This window comes from Cervus elaphus, chromosome 13 (genome assembly GCF_910594005.1).
Source record: "Cervus elaphus chromosome 13, mCerEla1.1, whole genome shotgun sequence".
NCBI lineage: Eukaryota > Metazoa > Chordata > Mammalia > Artiodactyla > Cervidae > Cervus > Cervus elaphus.
Window position 1 is genome coordinate 48713664 of NC_057827.1, and position 24632 is coordinate 48738295.

General features: G+C 36.2%; 1 protein-coding gene across 8 annotated transcripts in view; it reads right to left on the bottom strand.

Annotated features, from left to right (window-relative positions):
- The window catches only part of RALGAPA1 (Ral GTPase activating protein catalytic subunit alpha 1), a 216638-nt gene extending 192815 nt beyond the window's left edge, over positions 1-23823 (bottom strand). For 5 of the 8 annotated variants that reach the window (XM_043921232.1, XM_043921231.1, XM_043921230.1 and 2 more), the window contains exon 1: positions 23274-23823. In XM_043921232.1, coding sequence (XP_043777167.1) covers positions 23274-23379 — 106 coding nt within the window. In that variant the 5' untranslated portion in view covers positions 23380-23823. The remainder of the gene's footprint in view (positions 1-23273) is intronic. The other 3 variants (XM_043921237.1, XM_043921236.1, XM_043921238.1) reach the window with 2 other exon arrangements.
- Positions 23824-24632: the final 809 nt, after the last annotated feature.

Below are 24632 nucleotides of genomic sequence, written 5' to 3' on the forward strand. Positions count from 1 at the left end.
TAATAGTTTATATCTGCATAGATAGCACTTTTACAGTTACACAAACATGATCTTACTCATTCTCCATAAATGTATTTTTAAAATTCTCCACACAAAGCTATTAAACAATTCCAAACCAGCTCTTCTGAGCTCTCAATCAACACCACCATATTAGCCACACTTGAGGTGGTAGGCCACAACAAACATGTGGCCAATTTTAACTGAATTCATTCTGAAAGAACAGTCTTTTTAAAGAATTATTTGAAAGCTACACAGTCTAGCAAGGGATGAGATAGGAACTTTGAAGTTTAGGACAGGCAGGCACTGCAAATTACCAAGAATTCAGAGGATTCAGTGCAGTTGCATGCATACTATCTTAAAGTAACTCCTGCCACTGGCTGATTATAGCCTATTCACTTCATCAGAATACCTAAAATTTCACTAATTAAATTTATTTGTGATACCAAACCACTCTAACACACCGTGTAAAGAGTTAAGTACCATTCAAACATTAGTATAAATTGGTACCAACTGCTTTCCTCATAACACAGCAAAGGAGCAAAGGAATTCTCATACAATGTGAAGATGGGGAGGAAAGAAGGTAATATCATTTACTGAACACCCACCATTCTCTAAAGACTGAGCTAGATACTTTTAGTTTCATTAATCCCCATGGAGATAGGGACCTAGCAATTTTATTTTACGTCTTCATTTTATTAAAAAGTTAAAAATCAACTCAAAACCAAGTTTCACAGAGACCAAGACACTAGGTCAAACAGCAATTAACAGAACCAAACTGAACTAAGAATAAAGTATGCCTTACACTATGCTACCTCCCAAGACACACAAACAGTTGTGACATTAAAGTTTAGGACTGACACAAGTCAATGCTGAAGGAAGAGGATACAGAAAAATTATTAAATAATGTCAGCCATGAGCTTTTTCCATGTTCACTATGAACTTTTCTTTCTGTATACTCTCTCTTTAAATTGTGGTGTCTACCAGGAACATGTCCTCCTCCTCCACCTGATACAACTTGAACGCTATCTACATAAAAATACTTCCCTAATCCCTGGGCTTTGGTGGAGGTAAAGATATCAGCCTGCAATGCAGAGGATGTGGGTTCAATCCCTGGGTCGGGAGGATCCCCTGGAGGCGGGCATGCCAACCCACTCCAGTATTCTTGCTGGGAAAATCCCATCGACAGAGGAGTCTGGTGGGTTATGGCCCCTGGGGTCACAGAGTTGGACACCACTAAAGCAACTGACCACCACCAATCCACAGCTACTATTTATTTCATGCTCTTTTCTGAGATTCGGGCTTACATTACCTATCCACTTACATCTTCCACAGGTGTTTCAAACTCAACTTGGCCCAAAATGAATCCACCATCTTTCCTCTCATCTTCTCCAAAGTCTTTATTATTAACATTCCCTTACTACTTTGGTAATATCATCTAAATCTTAAGCCTGACATTCAATTCAGATTCATCCCCCTCTTTTCAGCTCCCTCCACTCCACCCCACCCCACCCCCACTACTCAATGAGCACTGATTTTTCACCTAAACAGCTCTGCAATGCATTCCTCTCTCTCGATGCCCGCTATCACTTGATACTTCATGATCTCTTGCCTGAATTTTACTAGTAGCCTCCTTACCTATTCTCACAATATTCTAAGCCCACTTTTTATCCATCCTCCACACACTGCTACCAGAATAATTTACCCAAACCTAAGTCCAACTACCTGTATCACTCATCTACTTAAAATACTCACAGAGCTTCCCACTGTAAACAGGATAATGCCCAGGTTCCCTTACATGATATACAAGTCCTATTTTTCTTCCCTAACTTCTACTATCTTGTCCACTACCCACTACACAGTAAGACACTAAATGAATCATGGTACATACATGCAAGTGAATAGGCAGTCACTAAAAATATTCATAAAAGAATTATTTTAATAAAACTAAGAAACATTAAGTATTTATAATTTAAAAAGCAGGTTATAAGTAGATAATATCAGCAAATTAGTGGAATAAAGAACTCTGAAGATCTCCATTAAAAACAAGCAAAAATAAACACTAAAAACCAAAACTTTTTTGGAAACCTAGAAATTAATCAAAGGCTTGCAACAAAGACATTTATTCATGAAAAATGGATGAATCTCAATAAAAACAGTAAGCTTTGTGGCATTTCAAACTTATTGTGTTCCTATACTCCATCCTCATCTCCATGGCAGCCTTAAAAACCAACAGCCCACACACACAGTGACAAGCAGCTGCCTATCAGTTACTGGAAGAGTCAGAACAGAATCAGAGTTCTTTCAGTGCTTCACTCTGAGAAACATCACTATTTTACTTACCTACCTGCTCCTTCGAAAACCGAGCTCACAAAGCTTGTCTGTATTTAACTTAACTGAGAACTCACCCAGTGCCACAGTCTCTCTCTGGGAGTCATCTGTGAAAAACAGTCAGTGGCAACTATTTAACACCACAGCTGCCTGGGGCAGCAATCACTGATGAGGCAAACAACTAACCAAAAAAAAAAAATTAAAAAGGGAAAAGCCAGGGGAAGTCCTATCCACAGGGAACTTTAAAGAACAACAACACACTAAACGGAGTATAGAAGGCCATGTGCCTGAGCTACAAGTGTATTAAGGAAAGACTGGAAAAATATTTAAACTTTCACCTCTGGCTGATTTTGAGACTACACAAGAAGGATATGAAGGCTAAAAAAGTACTGTAAACTGTTTCCTGAATACTGATAGTATGTCCCAAACACATACACAGAGCCCCTTGGTGAAGACTAGGAGACTTACAGACTCCAGGCTTGTAAAGAAGTATCCATCCAATCATTAGCTGACCACTAGGCTGAATGAGTGGAAAATCCAGTGGTCATAAATAGAAGAAAACAGACTGCACACAGTTCAGGAAAGTCATTAAAGAATCACACAGTAACAATAACAAACAGAAGCAACAATAAATCAAGGGGGAGAGGGAGACATTGGTTTTCCAGGTTTGCTGTGCTATTTAAAATGTTAACTTATCAACAAAAATTACAGGACACAAAGATACAAGAAAGTATGCTCCATGTAAAAGAGAAGTCAGTAGAAACTGTCCCTGAAAAAGCACAAACATTAGATACACCAGACAAGTGTGATAGTATCAAACACTATCACAAGTTTTAAATATGTTCCAAAAGATAGAGAAAACCATGTCTAAAGAACTAAAGGAAACCATGTCTAAAAGAACTAAAGGAAAGAACTAAACCATGTCTATCTCACCAAGGAGAGAATGTCAATAGTAAGGTGGCTTCCCTGGTGACTCAGTTGGTAAAGAATCTGCCTGCAATGCAGGAGACCTGGGTTCGATCCCTGGGGTGGGAAGATGCCTTGGAGAAAGGAACAGCTACTTACTCCAGTATTCTGGCCTGGAGAATTACATGGACAAAGAAGCCTAGCAAGCTACAGTCCACGAGGTCCCAAAGAGTCGGGCATGACTAAGCAACTTTCACTTTCACTTCTTTATGTTTTAAAAAAAGTTTAAAAGTACAATAAACAAAATGAAAAGCTCACTAAAAGCTTAACAGCACACTTGAAATGGCAAAATTAAAACTAAGCAGGGCTTCCTTGGTGGCTCAGTGATAAAGAATCTGCCTGCCAATGACACAGGTTCGATCCCTGATCTGGGAAGATCCCACATGCTGTTGAGCAACTAAGCCTGTGTGCCTTAACTATTGAGCTTGTATAGAGCCCACATCCCACAACTACTGAAGCCTGTGCACCCCAGTCTGTGCTCTACAACAAGAGAAGCCACCACAACATGAAGCCCACGCACCACAACTAGAGTAGCTCCCACCTGCTGCAACTAGAGAAAAGCCTGTGCAGCAATGAAGAGCCAGCACAGTCAAAAATAAAAGAATTTTAAAAAATAAAATACAAATAAGCAAACTCAAAAATAGGTTAGTTGAAATTATCCAGTCTGACAAACAAAACTTAAAAATAATGAATAAAAATGAACAGAACCTCAAATATTTCTGGGTCACCATCAAATGCAATAATACATATATGTCAGGAAAACCCAAAGGAGAGAAAAGAAACACAAGAATTTCAACAAATAATGGCTGAAAACTTCCCAAATTTGATGAAACACACTTCTCCATATATTTAAGAAACTCACTGGGGCTTCCCTGGTGGCTCAGTGGTAAAGAACCCACCTGCCAGCGCAGGAGATGTGGGTTCAATCCCTGGCCTAGGAGGATCCCCTGGAGAAGGAAATGGCAACCCACATCTAAGCACCTCATAATAAAACTGTCAAAAGTCAACAACAAAAAGAATCTTGAGAATACAAAGAGAGAAACAACACATCAGTTAACAAGAAAGCCTCAAAAAGAAAAATATAATTTGTCATCAGAAAACAGGGAGGCCAGAAGTCACTGAGATGACACAGTCGAAAAGCATAAAGAATACACCTGGCAACCAAGAATTCTATGTCCAGCAAAACTGTCCTTCAAAAATTCAGGCAAAATTAAAGCATCCCCAAGTACACCAAAACTGAATTTGCTGTTAGCAAGTGAATCCATCAAAATGAAATGAAAAGATTCTAGACAGCAAACTGAATTTGTTGGAAAAAATACTTTGACCTGTAAGTGAAAAAATAATAAATCAAATGTATGGCATCCAGCTAAAACAATGCATAGAGATAAATTCAGAGCTTTAATAAACACCTCAATACAGATCTGAAAATCAATAACCTAATATTCTACTCTACAAAACTAGAAAACAAAGAGCAAAAGCATGGGGAAGAAAGGAAATAATAAATATTAAAACGGAGATAAGTAAATCAGAGACAAGAAAAACAGTAAGAAATCAAGGAACAAAAATTAGTTCTTTGAAAAGATAACAAAACTGACAAATCTTTGGCTAGGCTATCCAAGATAAAAAGAGATATGATTCAAATCACCAGTCTGGACTGGAAAAGAAAACATTACTGCCAATCTTAAAGTAATAGAAAACATATTAAGAAATACTAGGAGCAATTGCATGTTAGCAAATTAGGTGATCTACATGTAAATAAAGCTGAGCGCCAAAGAATTGATGCTTTTGAACTGTGGTGTTGGAGAAGACTCTTGAGAGTCTTTTGGACTGCAAGGAGATCCAACCAGTCAATCCTAAAGGAAATCAGTCCTGAATACTCATTGGAAGGACTAATGCTGAAGCCGAAACTCGAATACTTTGGCCACCTGATGAGAACTGACTCATTTGAAAAGACCCAGATGCTGGGAAAGGCTGAAGGCGGTAGAAGGGGACGATAGAGGATGAGATGGTTGGATGGCATCACCGACTCAATGGACATGAATTTGAGCAAGCTCCAGGAGTTGGTGATGGACAGGGAAGCCTGGCATGCTGCAGTCCATGAGGTTACAAAGAGTCGGACACAACTGAGTGACTGAACTGACATATAATGGACAAATTCAAAGAAAAGACATAAAAGAAACTATCAAAACTGCCTCAAGAAGAAACAGAAAATCTGAACAGATCCATAAAAAGACAGACTAATAAAAAAGAAAACTGACCTCAAAGAAAAGACCAGGCCCACCCAAATGGCTTCATAGGTGAATTCTAAAATAGAACACTTTCAAACTAAATCAATGAGGCCAGTATCATCTTCACTCCAAAATCAAAGACATTACAAGAAACCTGCAGATTGATACTCCTTATGAATAAAGACACAAAAATCCTCAACAGACCACTAGAAAACTGAATACGATAACATATAAAAAGAATTATACATCATGACCTAGTGGGATTTATCCCAGAATGCAAGGTCAGTTCAACAAACAAAAATCAATCAATGCAATACACCATATTAGTAAAAGGATCAAAACCCACCTGACAGTCTCAATAGACATGGAAAAAGCACTTGACAACAGCCAACATTCTTTAATGACAAAGACACTCAGAAAGTTAGGAATAAAATCTATCTATCTATCTATCTATCTATCTCTCTCTCTCTCTCTCTCTTCGGGGCTTCCCTGGTGGTTCAGTGGTAAAGAATCTGCCTGCCAATGCAGGAGACACAGGTTCAATCCTTGGTCTGGGAAGATCCCACATGCCATGGAGCAACTCAGCCCGTGTGCCACAATCACTGAGCCTGGGCACCACAACTGAGACCACACACTGCAACTACCAGAGCAGGAGAGTCCTACCGTCCATGCTTGGCGATGAGCAGCCCATGCACTGCAATGAGGAGCAGCTCCTGGGCTCTCTGCAACTAGAGAAAAGCCTGCACCACAACGAAGACCCAACACAGCCAAAAATAAAAAAATAAAATTATATATAATAAAAGTAACACCCTCAATCTAATAAAGGGTATCTATGAAAATCCCATACCTAACTTCATGATGACTGGTAAAAGACCTAAAGTTTTACCCCTAAATACATGAATAAGACAAGGATGTCTGCTTTTGCCACTTTTATTCAACACTGTACTGCAAGTTTTTGTCAAACAAATTAGGCATTAAAATAAATAAAAATCACATATATAAAGTGAGAAGCATTACATCTCTATTCACAAAAGACATAATTCTGTATTAAAAAAAAAAAGACTGAAAACTATTTTCGCTAAATCCAGAAATCTATTCTTGATCCAGTTCTGTACCTCCAAAATAGAAAACAGTTTCTCAATTCATATCCCTAAATTCAAAGGCATTCTTTTGAATACTGAAAATAATTAAACATACACACATTTTAAAATACTAGTAAGGGAAAGTAAATACTATTACACTAGGAAAAGAAGGCATACTTTAAAACAACAGAGGGTGAAAACAACAACAAAATAAAACAGGATAAAAACAGAATGAGTCAGAATGTGCAAAGTTAATTTTAAACACTGTGTAGACCATGCTTCTCAAATTATATATAGGGACAGTTGCTTTTTGTTTTTTTTGGATTTTGTTCATTTGTTTTTAAATTCCAATTCAAAACAGACCAATGCTGTACAATAAATTGCTAGAAAATACAGTGAAAAGCACCTAAACTCTATTCAATAGTCTATATTCAACAAGGCAGGTCCTCAATCACACAACTGGATGTCACAGTATTATCACACTGAGATGAGCTTCTCAACACCTCAATTTCTACACTTAACATGTTACAGACCTGTAATAAATACCTGAAAAACTTGCACCAGTCTGTAGGCTACATTTTTTTTTTTTTTTCCTGATCTTTGCTACCTCACGGACTGTAGCCCGCCAGGCTCTTGTGTCCATGGGCTTTCCCAGGCAAGAATACTGGAGTGGGTTGCCATTTCCTTCTCCATGTAGGCTACATTTTGAGTAGCAGTTGTATTGACTAGGAAGAATGATGCAGAGGTTTTGGTATATAGGCTGAGTATCCTTAATACTGGTACTTGAAATGAGGAATCTGTTCCTGCAATGAAATTCAGGAACCTTGCCATTAAGTTGTAATTTCTAGGGTGAGGCCTGATACCTTTATATTTCAAAAGCCTGAAAGACCACTGCCCTCAACATTCCTGCATTTATAGCTGTGCTCGTCTTTTACATCTACTAAAATTTCAATCATCTTTCAAGGTACACCTCAAATGACCCAGTTTCAGGAAGCTTTCTTCAAGGGATCTTGTTTATATATGATCCTTCCGAGGCTACAAGATCCATCCTCCCTATGCAGGGGGCCAAGGTTCAATCCCTGGTCAGGGAACTAGATAAGAGCCAGTGCAACCAAATAAATAATATATAATATATATGATCCCTTTGCCTTTTATACTCATCTTTCATATTTGACATGATTCTCTTCTTACACCATCAAGTCCTTTATTCTTTTGCAGCTGCCCCAAACCTAGCAAAGCACTATTATATTCAGCTATTCAAATGGTTGTTCAGAACTATTATCTTCAGATTTTTAAAGAAATGGAGGCAGAAACAAATAATTACTTTTCTTAAAGACAATTTACAAGAAATGGCATGATTATAAGCAGAAGCTTATGGTAACAACCAACTTGCCTCCAGAAGGTCCTAAGGACAACTGACAGTAAAGAAAAGATGACTGGGAACTCTGAAGCTACTGATTTTAAAAAATTCAAACACTGGTAACACAAACACACTTTTTTTGGTAACACAAACACACCTTTTGCTAGCTATGGCACTTTAGTTTGGGGTGGTGAAGCAAAGAATAATGTTGCTAAGTGATGCAACTTAAAGATTTGTGTTATTCAAAATAAAATACCAACAATGAACTTCACTTCCTTTCATTTATTCAATTCTTTGTTTTATCAAAATATAATTTTTAAATAAGTTCCTCTCTAATTTACCCATTTTTAATAGGTTAGAAACTGAAAATACAGAATCAAGACCATCATCAAGTGTATTCAGAGGTTTGTACTCTATTTTTTAAAAACAAAACTCTGCTGACTTTAAATAGATCATTAATATCTGATTCAACTTTAGCACCTTTAAGGTTCCAATTAAAATTCAAATGTTTTAAATTTTTCCATAAACTCTGTGCTTCAAATGCGTTTTTCCATATAATACCTGAAATTATGTTAATTTTTTAGACAGCCAAAGTATCTATAAATTGTTAAGCAAATAATATAGCTGAGATCAGAACCCAGATATTCTGATTGTACATACTATATCCCTGTTACTAGTTATTTAATACTCAAATTTCCTTGGAGATCAATTACTATCTGCCACACTGGTCTGTTGAAGGAATTAAGTCGAGTAACACATGTGAAATGTTTGGTCTAGCACCTGCCACATGTAAGTGTTCAAAAATATTAACTTTTATGTCCATACGTGGCAGCTGCTTCTATAAACAATTTCATTTTTAAAAAATTTCCAAAAGATAGAGAAGAGATAGACCCATACCTAAAATGTACTTTGTGTTCATGAGAAAAAGGTCAAACTATTTGTGAAGTAATTTTAGAATGCTAACAATTTCTGAGAATGCTAACGTTCATCTAAAGGAACATACCTAAATTCTAACATCAATCCCCAAATAGTATTTAGACTAGTTCAATTTTTTCATTATTCTAAACAACACTGCAGTGTTCGGACACATTCATCCACTTAGTTCCTCAGGGGGGAAAATACTAAGAAATGGAAGTACTGGTTTCAAAGCATATACACATGTACATTTAAAATTCTCACATTTAATGAAGCCTTCTAGTTTACACTTGGCCAGCAATGTATGAGGAAAATCTCCTTCCATTATGTCTTGACAATACCCTTTACAATTTTCTCCCAATTTCATACATTTTTAACAGTTCATAAATTAAGGAAATTAACTCCTTTTAACATGCTGCAAATGCTTCTTGGCTGTTTGTCTTTTAACTCTGTTAATGACAGATCTTACCGTTAAAAATTTAAAATGTTTTATAAAGGCAAATTTATCCAACATTTCCATGGCAGTTTCTAACTTTAAGTTTTAAGAGCTGTCTTCTCTATCACAATATTGCAAATATATTTGTTTAATTTGCCTTCCTTTTCATACTGAAGGATCTAAGTAATGTAGAACATACTCTGTTAAAAGATATAAAGTAGTGATCTATATATACTTTTTATCCAAATGAACATTCTTTCTTGCTAATCTTTATCTAAACCACCATTTAATGAAGTGGTCACATGAGTTCCTTCTGCAGCAAACAGAAGCCATCCCTTTTAATTTTAACATTCTTTTTAAATGCACCTATTCCTGACCATAAAAGATGTGCCAATCTTTCTCAGAGAAAAATATAAAATTTTCTTTTACGAACTTTAAGGAAAGCCTAATTAAATAAATGGAGACTCTGTGAGATAGGAAGAATATAGCTGACCCTTGAAAAGGACAGGTTTAAACAGCTCAAGTCCATTTACACATGAATTTTTTTTCAAAAGTAAATACTACAGCACTACACAATCCATAGTTGAATCTATAGATGTAGAACCAGGGATGTGGAAGACCAAGTGTAAGTCACATGCTGATCTTCAACTGTGCAGAGGGTTGGTGCCCTAAACCTCTATGCTGTCTTAGGGTCAACTGTAGATATACCACAGACGTCAATCTCCTTTAAATTAAACCTATGGATTCAAGGCCATCCAATTTTTAAAGTCCTAACAATATTCACAAATTTAATTGATTTTCAAATTCATATGGAGAAACAAAACAACAAAATACTAAAAGATTTATATTAGTCTACTGTGGCTGCTGTGACCAATTAAGAGACACAAACTCAGTATTTTGTTTCATCTTCTCCGTGTCTATCTACAAGTCAGTTTATTCTGTTAGGTACGTTGGGGGTGGTGGGGTGGTGGTATATACTTCAAACATGACATGTTGTTGTGCTCACTGATTCATAAGTTTTTTGAAAATCAGATGTTAAGAATCATGAGCTCTTTCAATAATGGTGAAGATTATACAATAACCTCTGCCATAATGCCGTAAGCATTCTTCATTTAACGTCCTATTTTTTTGCTTTTATTTTTCTGTTTCACACAGGACAAATTTTAGATATTGAGGCAATTTTTTGCACAGGTAATTAAGATAACCCAAGGATTATTTCTGATTCTGACTTTAACGGTTTTTTCTATCATTCTTCATTGAAAGGAAGTTGTTCAAAGAAGAGCAGCTTTGCTCTCCTCGTACCTAATATATTCATTCATGAATTACATAATATTTACTGAGCACCTAATACATGCTGGGCACTATGCTGAGATTAGGGATACAAAGCTGAAGAGACACACTTCTACTCTCAGGAAGGTTGTAAGATATAGGCATGCAAGTAAGTAATTACATTGTAGTAAAGTAACCAAATTACTAGAAGTAAATAAGAAAAGTTCCTATACCTACCACATGACAGAGAAGGCTTCAGCAAAGCTCTACAGGTTTCCCGCAATTCTTAAGGAAGAGGTTTTAAGGCTTAAGGCTTTCAGGTGTAAGCATAAGTTTTATCCCCTGCTTTTCTTTGAATACAGTTGCCATCTTATACTGTTTAGATGCCTTCTTGATAGCATCTGGTCTACTTTTTCATTGTACCAGTGGGCATCCCAGAAGTCTTATTACCACTCATATTCACAGAGTACCACTTTCACATACAGTATACCTAATTCAAAATTGATTCGTAAGTAATAAGTAGTGATATTTTCTAAAAATGGATTGATGCATGCATCCAAACCATATTAGGTTTTCAACTTAGAGTTCATACAAAGTCTACTTCCTTTCCATAGTAACTGTCCCTCCAGACTGTACTTTTGAAATCCAATAGGTGGGATTATTATTTTGTTGCTGATGCTTCTTTCTTTCTTCCTTTCTCCTTCCTTCCTCCCTTATTCTTTCTTAGTAAGAAGGTTAAAAGAAATGCGCTATTGATTATGGTACAGTAGATATCATTAGCAAAAGCATAGGCATCGCAGAAAGTGATTTCTCATTCAATATTAATGAAATGTAAAATACCAGAGAGGGGTAACAAGAAGTTGAAGAAGAAACTGAGACTAAAAAAAAAAAAAGAAACTGAGACTAAAATAAAATTTTCTTTTTCTACCACATCGTCAAAGTTTTATGTTAAGACATACGTGAAAGATGGTGATGTCACTTATACAAATAGAAAAAAAATTACAGACATTTATTTGTAGACATTTGATCTTGTCTGTTCGAATAGATCTAACAAACATACTAATTGGCTATTTTTCTATTTTCTCTAAAGTCTATTTCTACCACACGACCTTTCTAAAAGAGACATTAGATAATATATGATAATATATGAATGTACATATATACACAAATTGTGATCGAACTCAGAATAAAAAGTTTTAACCAAAAAAAAGTATGCTTTCTTTTCTAAGACATTGTAGACCTGTAACTCAACATGTTTCTCTTTTCACTTTGGCTGCCAGGAAATCTAAGAATCAAGTTCAATGCCTTATAGCTATAATCAGCTCATCTCTGGCACCTGATAATGTTACCTTTAAGTAATTGGCTATTCAGCTGTTTATCACTAATTGTTCTAGTCTACATTTTATTCAGTCCTATAAGCCATGTAAAGTGATAAAATCCTTAATAAGAGAAGTGTTAATGCAAAAATACCAAAAAAAAAAAAATTTGTGTATTATGGAACAATTTTACTAAGCAAATTAATCAGTAACATTGTTTATGTAAATAATCTGCTCAGTGTATCACTTTTTCATAAATATACAAAGATAAAACATTTCAAGAGTCACACTAAAGAATATAAAGAGTTTATACAAATTAAATAATAATAAAGAGTCTAATGACATGTATATAGGATTACTTACTAACTTTGCATATCAAATCCTAGAAACATATTCAACTATCAACTTAGTTTATTTTTGTAGGCAGTTTACAGTTCATAGTGACTCCTATACATTTTCAGATTTCCAGGCATATCTGTTCCAAGATAATCTATACCGCTTTCAAGTTATTTACTTAATGAACATAAGCAATACTTGTTTCTGTCTTTATACATTACTTTTTATATCTAATGAACACTAGTTTCTCATTTTCCTGATTTAAGATACTTTAATCCACCTTTCTTTTTTAAAACATTGATATATTCAGATTAGAGAACAATTAAATATTTTTCACAGATATAATCAATAGTCAGCTGATCATAAATTTCTTCTCTAAATATAAAAATGTTAAAAAGTAGGGGCCAAGTTGCATGGCTATGAATCCAATTCTCAGTCTCCTTCATTTAGGAGAACTTATTATCAGCATCTGAGGTCCAATGTTTTGAAAACTGTTTATGTTTCAGGGGTTTTTCTGTTCTTTGGTTTGTATGTTTCAAGCAGGTATGGACATCAGATAGGGAAAGTCATTCCTGACAGATGGCAAACAAATGAAGTATACCTTTGAAAGCTCCAGTTTACTGACTTAAGAGTTTACAGGCCATGCTGAGAGGAAAGGGAATCCAGGCAGAGCCAGTGGAAACTGTGAGTTGAGAAAATGAGCTGACAGTCCAAGGAAACCAAGGTAATTAGAACCCACATGAGACAAGTACCAAAGATGAGAGAGTCCCAGTAAGATCCTAGAAGACTGGAGGAAGTTTCTTTCAGTCTGAGCATAAATACGTGCAAGGAAACTTGCCAAGACAGGAAAAAGAACTATGAGAGAATATGAGACAACAGTGCCAGAGGTTCATATAAGCTGGGGACAGCTGAGCTACGAAAAATTCCCTCACATCTGTGGGGCACTAAATGGAATATTCAGGAAGGTATTGCCTCATAAGACATAATTACCCCTAGATGGATCCACTCGACAAACTCTAAAAGCAAGACTTGAAATAATCAAGCTGTTTTCAAGTAATTTAACAGCATCTCACTAAAAAGCTCAAGAATTTACAGGAATATAAAAATACCCTGAGGCTAAGAAGGTAAAATTCACAATAAGACATCCAAAGATAACTGAGCATTTAAAGAAGCAGGAAAAACAACCAAAGGATGAGAAGAATAGCCAACTGACAGAAACTGACCCAGGATAGATAGAGACGTTAGAATGAGCAGAGAATATTACAAATGATATTTTACTTGTATTCTATATGTTCAAGAAGCTAAGAAAATACACAGATGATATAATTTTATATGTACATCCAGACACACATACACAAAGAACTAGATAAAAACTACAATGTCTGAGATGAAAAATAAACCAGTGGGATGGCAGACTAATACAGCAGAAGAAAAGACTCGTGAATTTGAGGAGTAGCTATAGGAACTACTCAAGATAAAACACAAAAAAGAATCTAAAAATAATGAAAAGAATATCAGTTCTTTTTCAAATGCTATGAGACCTTCCAATACAATACTTCCTAATAGATGAGCCTGATATTAATACCTTTTTATATGTCAATAAGTGAAACAAAAAAATAAGAGAAGGGAGGGAAGAAATAACTGGGAAAAAATGGCCAAAAATTAACAAACTTTATGAAAATGCTAAACCTACAAATCTAAGAGTCTCAATGATTCTATGGCAAGAAATATTGAGAAAACTACACCAATGCACATCATAATCAAATTGTTCAAAACAAGTGATGAAGAGAAAATCATAATACATTACTGAGCATTGATCAGAGATGTATTAATGCCACAGGCGTTAGTTTCAGCAAAAATTCCATGGTCAATAATGTGTTAACAGTAGCCAGAAAAAAAAAAAAACAGAAAAAAGAAGCTATATACAGAATAAGATAAGGGGAAAGCAGACTTCTTACCAGAAACAAAGCAAGCAAAAAGTCAGTGGAGTAAAGTCTTTATTTAAAGGACGAAGGAGAAAAGCCATCAACCTAGAATTCTAATTGCAGCAAAACATCTTTCAAATAAGAAAGCAAAATACAGATTTTGACATTAAAAAAGTAAAGAATCCATCACCAGCAGAGCATCATTACAAAAGAAATGTTAAAGGAAGTCCAACAAAAACAAAATGATGCTGGATGGATAGAAACATCTCTGCAAAGGAATGAAAAGCACTGAAAATGGTACTACATGGGTAAATATGTATCTTTTTCTTCATTATTTAGAAGTCCTTAAAAGATAACTGCTTGTTTAGACAAAATGAACTATTATAGGGTTTACAACATGTGTAAGTAAATGTATGATCAAGAAAGTATAAAGTCTGGGAAGATAAATGAAAGTAAACTGTTGTAAAGTTCTTACACAAGAAGTGGTGCAGCGTATCACTCAAATAGTAAATAGACTCTGGCAAGTTGAAAACAGTTATTATAAATCTTAAATCAACCAGTAAAATATTACAAGATTATAGCTAATTAAAACAATAAAAGAAAAATGTAAAAAAAAAAAAATCATACATTTATTCAACTAATACAAAAAAGGGCAAAAAAAGAGAACTATGAAAAGATAAGCCAAATAGAAAAAAGCAAGATAACACACAAATTTAAATCAAACTCAAATCAATAATGTCTTTAATTGTACATCATCCAATTCTAAATGATAAGTTATCGGTCTGAATCTGAACAGAACAATTATAAGTAAGAAGACTAAATCACTAATCAAAAGTATCCCAACAAAGAAATATCCAGAACCAGATGGCTTCAATGGTGAATTCTACCAAGCACTGTCATTTGCTACAGCATAGGCAGACTTTGAGGGCATTATGCTAAGTGAAATGACAGAGAAAGAAATACTGTATGATCTCATTTACACGTGAAATCTAAAAAACGAAACTCACACAGATCAGAATGGTGGTTGAGGCAGTGAGTATGAGGGGAAAATGGGTGAAGAGGGTGAAAAGGTATAAATTTTTAGTTATAAATAAGTTCTGGGAATGTAAGGTACAGCACAGTGACAAAGAAAAAAAGAAAAAAAGTCATCCAAATATCTTAATTAAAAGGCCAAGATTACATTATATTAAAAATTAAGATTCAAACATATATGCTGCCTCCAAAAAATTTCTATATAAATGTAACAAAATAGATTAAAAACAGAAAAATATATATCCTAGTAATGCTAGCAATGAAAGCAGAAGTCTCTATATCACTATTAGATTCCAGAGCAAAGGTTATTACCACAGATAAAGATCATTTCATAAGGCAAAAGAAGTCAATTTATAAAGAGGAGATAATAACCCCAAATGTTTAGAAACCTAGTATCAGAGCTTCAAAATATGTTAAACAAAATCTGATAGAACTCAAAAAGAAATAGACAAACCCCCAATTACAGTCAGAAATTTCACACCCCCATGTTCAATAATTCATATAAGAAGAAGAAATAAATTCAGCAAGGATATAGGAGACTTGAACAATACTATCAAACAACTTGTCCTGACACTTTTCAAACATTCAACCCAACAGCAGAATATATACTGTTTTCAAGTGAATATGAAAGATTCATCAAGTTAAAACATATTCCGGGCCCTCAAATTTCAATAAATTTTGAATAATTCAAGTCATAAAACATACATTTTCTGACAATAATGAAATTATATTAGAAATCAATAACAACAACAACAACAAAAAGAAATCAATAACAGAAAGATATCAGGATACTCCACCAATATTTGAAGCTAAAGAACACACAAGTTAATAACCCATAGATCGAAGAAGAAATCAAAAGGTAAATTAGAATGCATTTTGGACCTAGATGAAAATGAAAATACAAAATGCCATAATTTGTATGACACTGTTTAGAGAAAATTTATATCAACATATGCATACATTATCAAGAAAAAAGGGTGTCAAATTAATAACCTCTGTTTACACTTAAAGAAGCTAGAAAAAGAGCAAATTAAACTAAAACTAAGCAGGAAAAAGAAATAATAAAGACCAAAGCAGAAATCCATTAAATAGAGAAAAATCAATGAAGTCACAAACTGGTTCTTCATAGATTCTATAGGTATCAAAGAACAATAGGAAGCGTTATGAACAACTTTATACCTATAAATCTGACAACTTAATATGAAATAAGAAAATTCCTTGAAAGACACAAACTTCTGTTTTAAGAAGAAACATATAACCCAAACAGCCCCCTACCTATTAAAGTAGTTAAGAACCTTCCCTCCAAGAAAACTCCGTATCTAGATGGCCTTGTTGGTGAAGTCTACCAAACGTTCACGGAAAAAAAAAAAAGATACAAATTTTCTATGAACAATTCCAGAAAACTAAAAAGAAAGGAACGTTTCTCAATTAATAATATAAGGTTAACATTATGTTTAAAAAAAGCAAAAACACTACAAGAAAAGTAATATCCCCCAAAAATATAACTACAGAATTACAAACATTCTAGCATACAAAATCTAACATTATATGAAAATGACAAGATGTCACAATCAACCTAGGCTTACAGAGGACTGCAGAGTTGATTCAACATTTGAAAATCCATACTGGAATTTATCGTATTAACAGAATGAGGGACTTCCTTGGTGGTCCACGGGTTTGTTAATACTTTGCCTCCCAGTGCAGGGGGTGTGGGCTCAATCCCTAGTCCAGCAGCTAAGATCCCACATGCCTCAAGGCCAAAAAAAATAGAACATAGACAACAGAAGCAATACTGTAACAAATTCAATAGAGACTTTAAAAAAAGTCAACAACAAAATCTTTAAAAAACAAAATGAAAAAAAATTAAAAACCTGTTAACCTCAACAGAAACACAAAAGAGTGTTTGACGGATCTAGTATCCATTCCTGATGAAAACTCTCAGCAAACTAAGAGAGTAAGACTTTCTCAACATGACAAAGAACACTTATTCAAAGGCTACAATGAACATGGTATTATATGGTTAGTCAAAAAATAGACCTTACCTTTAAGATCAATAAAAACACAAGGATATCCACTCTCACCATTTCTATTTTACACTGTACTAGAAATTCTAATAAGTGCAATAAAACAAGAAAAAGATACAAAGGCATCCAGATTAAAAAGAAGACTTAAAGACTATTAACAGACAATGAGTTCGAGTATGTAAAAGAATCAATGAAATCTATACAATACTAATAGAACAAGTGAATTCAGCACAGTTTCAAGATATAAACTCAATGTATGAAAATCAACTGTATTTTACTAACAATCAGAAATAGTCACGAAGATACCATTTACAAGGATATCAAAAGTAGAAAATATTTAGGGATAAGTAACAAAAGATGCATTTAAGACCTGTAGATTAAAAAATACAAAACACTGCTAAAGAAATTAAAGAAGTTCTATATAAAATGAAGAAACATACCTTCTTCATGAGTCAGAAAAATTATTACTGTCAATTTTTCCCAAACTGACCTACAGATTCATCACAATCTCACTGCCAGCAAAATTTTTTACTTATTCATTTAATTATTTTAGAAACTGACAAGCTAATCTTATGGAAAGTTAAAAGACAAGGCATAGCTCCCTCCTCCTACAGCAAAAAAAAAAAAAAAACCTTTGGAAAGGAAGAAAAAAGTTGGAGGGTATACACCATCTAATTTCAAGATTTATTATCAAGTTACAGTAATAACAATAAAAAGCACCGTGGTATAGGCAGCAACACAGACAGACAGATTACCGGAGCAAAACAGTCCCCAAATAGTTCTATACATATAGAGACAACTCAGTTTTGGAAAAGTACAAAGGCAATTCAGCGGAGAAAGGAAAGTCTTTTTCAACAAACAGTGCTAGAACACTTGGCGATCCATATGCAAAAAAAAAATTCAATCCCTATCTCAAACTATATTCACAGCTAACTCAAGATGGATCACAGACATAGATCCTAAAATGATAAAACTCTAGAAGAAAGCATAGGAGAAAATTAGTATGACCTTGGACTTAGGCAAAGGTTTCAGATACAAAAGCATGAACCATACAAGAAAAAGTTGATATATGAACTTAATCAAAATTAAGAATTCCTATTCCTTCAAAGAAAATGTTAAGCGAATTAAAAAATATTAAAAAACAAAACAAAACACTCTGCAAATCATGTATTTGATAAAGTACTTATATACAGAGTACAGGGTTTCCCAGGTGGCGTTAGTGGTAAAGAACCCGCCTGCCAATGCAGGAGACATAAGAAACACAGGTTCGACTCCTGGGAGGGGAAGACCCCCTGGAGAAGGGCACAGGAACCCATTCTAGTATTCCTGCCTGGAGAATCCCGTGGACAAAGGGCCTGGCAGGCTAGTCCACAGGGTTGCAGAGAGTCAGATGTGACTGAAGTGATTTAGCACACATACAGAATATATTCAGAATCTTCAAAACTGAGTAAGAAAGCAAACAGCTCAATTTAAAAAGAGGTGAAAGATCTGAACTTGATCTCATCAAAGAAATCATATACAATGGCAAATAAGCATGTGAAAAGAAGCTCAATGTTATCAGATATCAGGGAAATAGTAACTACACCTGCTACATAACTTATTATAGTGGTTGACAAGAAAAAGCAAGCCCATTATCAGGTGGTGGTGGTGCATTTCTACAGGAACTACAACTCTCATATACTGCTTGTGAGATTGTAAATTGGTTAAAAAAAAAAATACCAAGAAACAGTACATTTGTTTCTAAAAAGAAAACAACTGTCATAGGATTCATGCATTTCATTCCTAAGTTCTGATTCCAAGAGAAAAGAAAGCATATGTCTACACAATAGGTGTACCTCACAGCAATTTTACATGTAATAGTCCAAAACTGAAAACCCACATGTTCATCAACATGTGACCGGGACAACCAAATTATAGCATATCCGTACAAGAAAAGCAATAAGAGCTATGTACTATAGACACATCATCACACAACAAATACAGAGGAATTTCAAAGTGTGCTGAGTAAAAGAAACCAATCCAAAAGAGTAAGCGCTGTCAATTCCATGTCTATGTTATGCATGGGCCTCCCAGGTGGCACAGTGCCAATGCAGGACATGTCAAAGACGTGGATTTGATCCCTGGGTTGGGACGATCCCTGGAGCAGGAAATGGCAACCCACTCCGTATTCTTGCCTGGGAAGTCCCATGGACACAGAAGCCTGGCAGGCTACAGTCCAAGAGGTCACAAAGAGGGGTCACACATACACGTTATGTATACAAAAGACACAAACTAATGTAGAGGAAAGCAGATCAATGGTTGCCCAGGGGTAGGAAGGCAGGCAAGTAAGGGTGAGAGGAAGGGATTACGAAGGGGCAAAAGGAAACTCTGGAAGATTATAGATGTTATTTGTTTTCTTGATTATCTGACTATATTCCTAATCACGATGTCATGATGGCTTCACAAAGTGTATGTATGTCCAAAAGTATTCAATTATGCCCAATGTTCACAGCCGCATTATTTACAACTGCCAAGATATGGAAGCAACCTAAGTGTCCAGAATGGATGAATGAATAAAGAAGATGTGGTGTATATATACAATGGAATACTACTTAGCCATAAAAAGAATGAAATTTTGCCATTTGAAGCAACATGGATGGACCTGGAGGTTATTACACTAAGTGAAATAAGTCAGAGAAGGACAAATATTATGATATCACTTGTATGTGGAATCAGAAAAATAAACCAGCAAACACAACAACAAAAGAAGCAGACTCACAGAGAACAAAGTAGTAATTACCAGTGGGCAGAGGGAAGGGGAGAGGGGCAAGACAGGGGTAGAAGATTGAGAAGTACAAAGTACTATGCATAAAATAAGCTAAAAGGACACAGTGCGTAACATGGGGAATATGGCCAATTTTATAACTATAAATGGAGTATAACCTTTAAAAACTGTGAATCACTATATTGTACACCTCTAACTTATACAATATTGTGTATCACCATATTACAACTTTTTAAAAAGTATTCAATTATATGCTTTAAATTTGTGTGATGTATCATTTATCAGTTATACCTCAATAAAGTTACTAGAAAGAATGATCCAAAATAATCAATATATTAGCTACGTAAGCACTTACCTTTTTTTAAGCCAAGAAGACTGAACTGTTACCTTGCCATACAAGAAAATTAACATTTAGTCAATATCCATTATATGCTAAGCCTTACGCTAGCCACTTGTCAGAGACTAAGTTACGTGCTTAGTGTCATCTTAAGGCCATTCCTTGGGGGAAAAAAGGGGAGGGGATGTGGCACAGCAAGACGGTAATAGGAAACTTTAGCAACTAGACAAGGTTTTATTTCTATTCTGTAATAATTCTAACTTCCAGTTCCTAAAAATCAAATATACAACACTATCAATAAACACAGATTTAAATCTAAATCCTCCAAGTTCTATAAATTCAGCAGGAATTGTCCTTCAGTGGGACTACATGCCAGGACAAAGGTTTACATTAGATGCTTAAATTGTGTTCTCATATACTGGTAAGCACTGAATTCTAAAAAGACCCTTAGTGAATGGCAGTTTAATTTAAAGGTTAAAAATATAGTTTAGATGGGACCAAACAAAAATCAAAATCCTGTGTAACTGGGAATACCCTATTCTGCAAACTTATTTCCTCATAGTGGTTATGTATTAATAAAACCTGCACTTAACTTGCAAAGAGGATTTGAAGTGGCTCTCCCATCTGCAAAATGGGAGACCTCTAAGACATCTTTCAGTCTTGGTAGTTCTACTCTCCCCTACTCATTAGCTTAGGAATTACACTAATTATATTTCAAAGTCACTGTGACCACTCAGAAATACAGAATATTTTATTCAATTAATTAATGTTAGAACCAAGTATAGTACTTAGAGGTCCATCTTTTTTGTTCTACATTTGACAAGGTTTACTTCAGCACTATTGCCATTTGGAGCTAGAAAACTGTTGTGAGGGATTATATTATCCTGAGCATTTCAAGATGTTCAGCTGACCTGCTACCCACTAGATGCCAGAAGAATCTCTCCATAGTTATGACAATCAATAGTGTCTCCAGAAATTCTCACTGTCCTCAGGGGAGCAAAACAGTCCCTGTTGAGAATTACTAAAATGAGTACAGTAATCTATCTGGACCTCCTTCTCTCACAGGGAGGGAGTCTGAAAACAGAGTCCCTCCATCTGAAAGTTCTTAAGAATATTTTAAATGTTTATAGATAGTATATGCTCCTTTTTAAAAAATAATAAGTTACTAAAAAGCAAAGGTTTTTTTGTTTTTTTTTAAACAAACAAACACTGTTTTGTTTTCAAACTGAGAAAGTTAGGCCCTACAAAATATCTGATACCTATGACCTCTTCATTCAGGCCATGTCTCCAGGGTGGGAAAAAAAAACTTCTAAGGCCAAAGAAGTATAAACAAACCATTTCTTAACTAACAAACCGTGGCAATTAATTTAGAAAATGTCAATACTCTATTGGAATTCAACTTTAGAGCTCTGCCATTATCCAACCTACATCTTGTCCTAAGTAGGTTATCAAATATCATTGTCTTCAATTTCAAACTGCCACTATCTGTGGTAAATCTCCTACACATTTAACTTGCCCTGTCGCAGTCTCCTAGCCAAATTTTTTCTTCAATGGCTTAACTCTCAAGTAAAATGAAAATAAAAAGATCACAATGTCAACTATGTCTAGAAAATTTGTATCTTCTTGAAAAAATATCTTTTTACATTGCTAAACTGGACCTAATTGCTTTCTTACTATTACACAAGAATAAATATAATTTACTTGTGATACAGACTTGCTGCCATAAATGTAGAAAGAGTGAAAAACAAACTGGAGACATGAAATCTGGGTTCCAGCTCTGACTCTGCCTCCTCGTACTTGGATGACCAGGTAACAGCCCCAAACTTCAGCTCTCTTAGTTGTAAAAAAGGAGAATAATAATTTAACTAACTCTAAAGTTATTGTGTGGATCAGTTATCACTTATGTGAAATAATTCTGTAAACAGTAAAGTGTCATACAAAAGTTGGGTACTGGTAGTATCCTGTTGGTGTGCATAAACCACATAGTAGAGAAACATGCACCTCAAATAATAGAGACTTAATTTACTGAATAAACGTCACTTTTCAAAAGGAACATTCTTTACGAAGAGAGCCCGAGATGATAAACCTTGGACTAGGATTCAGGCATCTGGGTTCTAAACTCAGTTCTGCCATTAACTCTCTGTATCAACAAAGGCAAACTTTCCTTTTCACCTCAAATTTCGTATGAAAAGATCCAAGTTCTGGACCAGTTGTTCCATAAGTATTATTACAGTCTATTGGGTCACGAAATTACCAAGAGTGCAAGAAACTCATTTAACCCTATATCCACAATTCAAGAGTAGTTTGGTCGGACGCAAAACAGAAGGTAACAGACGGTAAGAAAATTTTATTTAAAAATAGAATGCTGTATGAGTCTCCAAAAGAAAAGGAAACTATAAACTACCTTGTTTTCTACAATTAATCATAGTTCTCCCTCTAAATGATAGTAATTATGAACAAGGTGCATTAACAAGGGCGGGGCTCTTTCCCACAAGCTTTTAGGGAACCACCCACTTCCCAAAGAGGTGTAACTGCTTCCTCCTTGCCCTCCTTAGCCAAGAAACTTGAAAGATTAGGGTTTATATTGTCTTTGTTTTTTTTCTCTTTCACTTGGGTGGGGATGGCGGTAGTCATCTGACAAACATATCCTATAAACACCATTATCTGCAACAACAAGTCTCCAGAAAGTCTAAAAATAAGTTGTTAGAATAATAGATGTTTTTAAAACAGTTCGGGCTATTAACTCAAAACAAGGTAACCCTGTGTGTGATTAGCGTTTGCCAACTATAAGGGTTCCCTTCCCCAAATTATCCGCCCTCCCGCGTCTGTAGAGGCGATGCCTCGCCCTCCACTAGAGCATCGCGCCAGGGCCGGGGGGAGAGTCCCCAAGGGCTCCCAGGAGAGGGAAGGCCGGGCAACCCAGGCCTCCAGACGCCGTCACCCCTCGCCCCTCACCAATGACGATGCGCAGGTGCTTGAGGCGGGTCAGTGCGTCCTTCTTGGTGTCCAGCACCTTCTGGGTAGACTTCTTCACGTCCCCGTGCGGCTTCTTGGAGAACATCCTGCCGCCGCCACGGCCGACTCCGGCCCCCTCCCGGCCAGGTCACAGCGGCGGTAAGTGGAGGGAGTGGGCGGGGAGGAGACTAGTGCGAGCGGCTCATTCACTCCCCAACCTTGCGGGCCCCGGCGCGGCCGACTCCTCCCAGACCAAGGCCAGGGCCGCCACCTCCACCCGACTCGCGCGGCGTCTGCAAGGCACCTTCGCCTCTAGCTCCAATATGGCGGCTCCCCTCTTCCAGTTCTGCACGGAGGGACGGAGACCCGGGAGAGTCGCCCGCCGCCGCCGCCGCTTCCTCCGGCCGCCGCTCGCCGCCACAGGCCGGGGCCGGGCACCCAGGACCCGTAGCCGCGGATGTGCGGCTGTCGGCGGCAGCGGCAGCACTCCTCTCTCCCTGAGGCCCCCTTAAGGTTAAATCTTCTTTAGCAGCCGCCAAGGAGACGGAGTGTGGTGATGGGGTTTCACGACTTTGCCGTCGGTGGCGAATGGTCCCCGTGGCAACCACCTTCTGACGTCAAGAGTTCTTGACGTCACGCCAGCGTGAGATCACCCGTGGCATTACCTTCCTTTAGTTTCCTGTGTAAGTAGACACAGGAGTAGCCTGAGGGAGTGAGGGAAGGGAAATCCTGCGTGCGCCTTTGAAAGCACAGTTTCTCCTAGCCAAGCCCCCAGAGTAGTCTGTTTTTAAAGGTCCTCCGCCTGTCCCGGCTACTTACTATGTAACTTAAGAACATAGCTCCAGAACATCAGAGTAGATGTGCAGTGTATTTTAGACGCCATTTCTGAAGGCTTTGTTTGTAACACCCCTTAATTTCCTTAATTTGAATTTTGTATAAAGAATTTTTGTTTTTATGGCAAAGTGATGATTAATAGTTTACTGTAGTTTCGAGATTTGTCGTAGTACATCCTCTTGGTTAAAATTGTCTTGCACAAATGAGTTCTCCCAAAAGCTTGTTGTAGTAGAAAGAAAAATTACAGGGAAAAGAAATCTGGAGAGCTGTAAGGGTTAATTTTCTTCATCTGTAAAGAGTTCACAAATCCAGGAGAAAACTGCTAAAGCACAAGTAGAAAAGTTAGTAGAAAACATGAAACAAGTGTTACAGAAGTATGTGCTCAACTAACATATGTGAAAAATGTTCACACGTGGGTAATTTTTAAAAATCAGATTAAAACAACATATATTTAAACAATTTAAACAGCTTTTATTGACGTTTACTCGATATACAGTAAACTGCACATTTTCGAAATGTGCAATT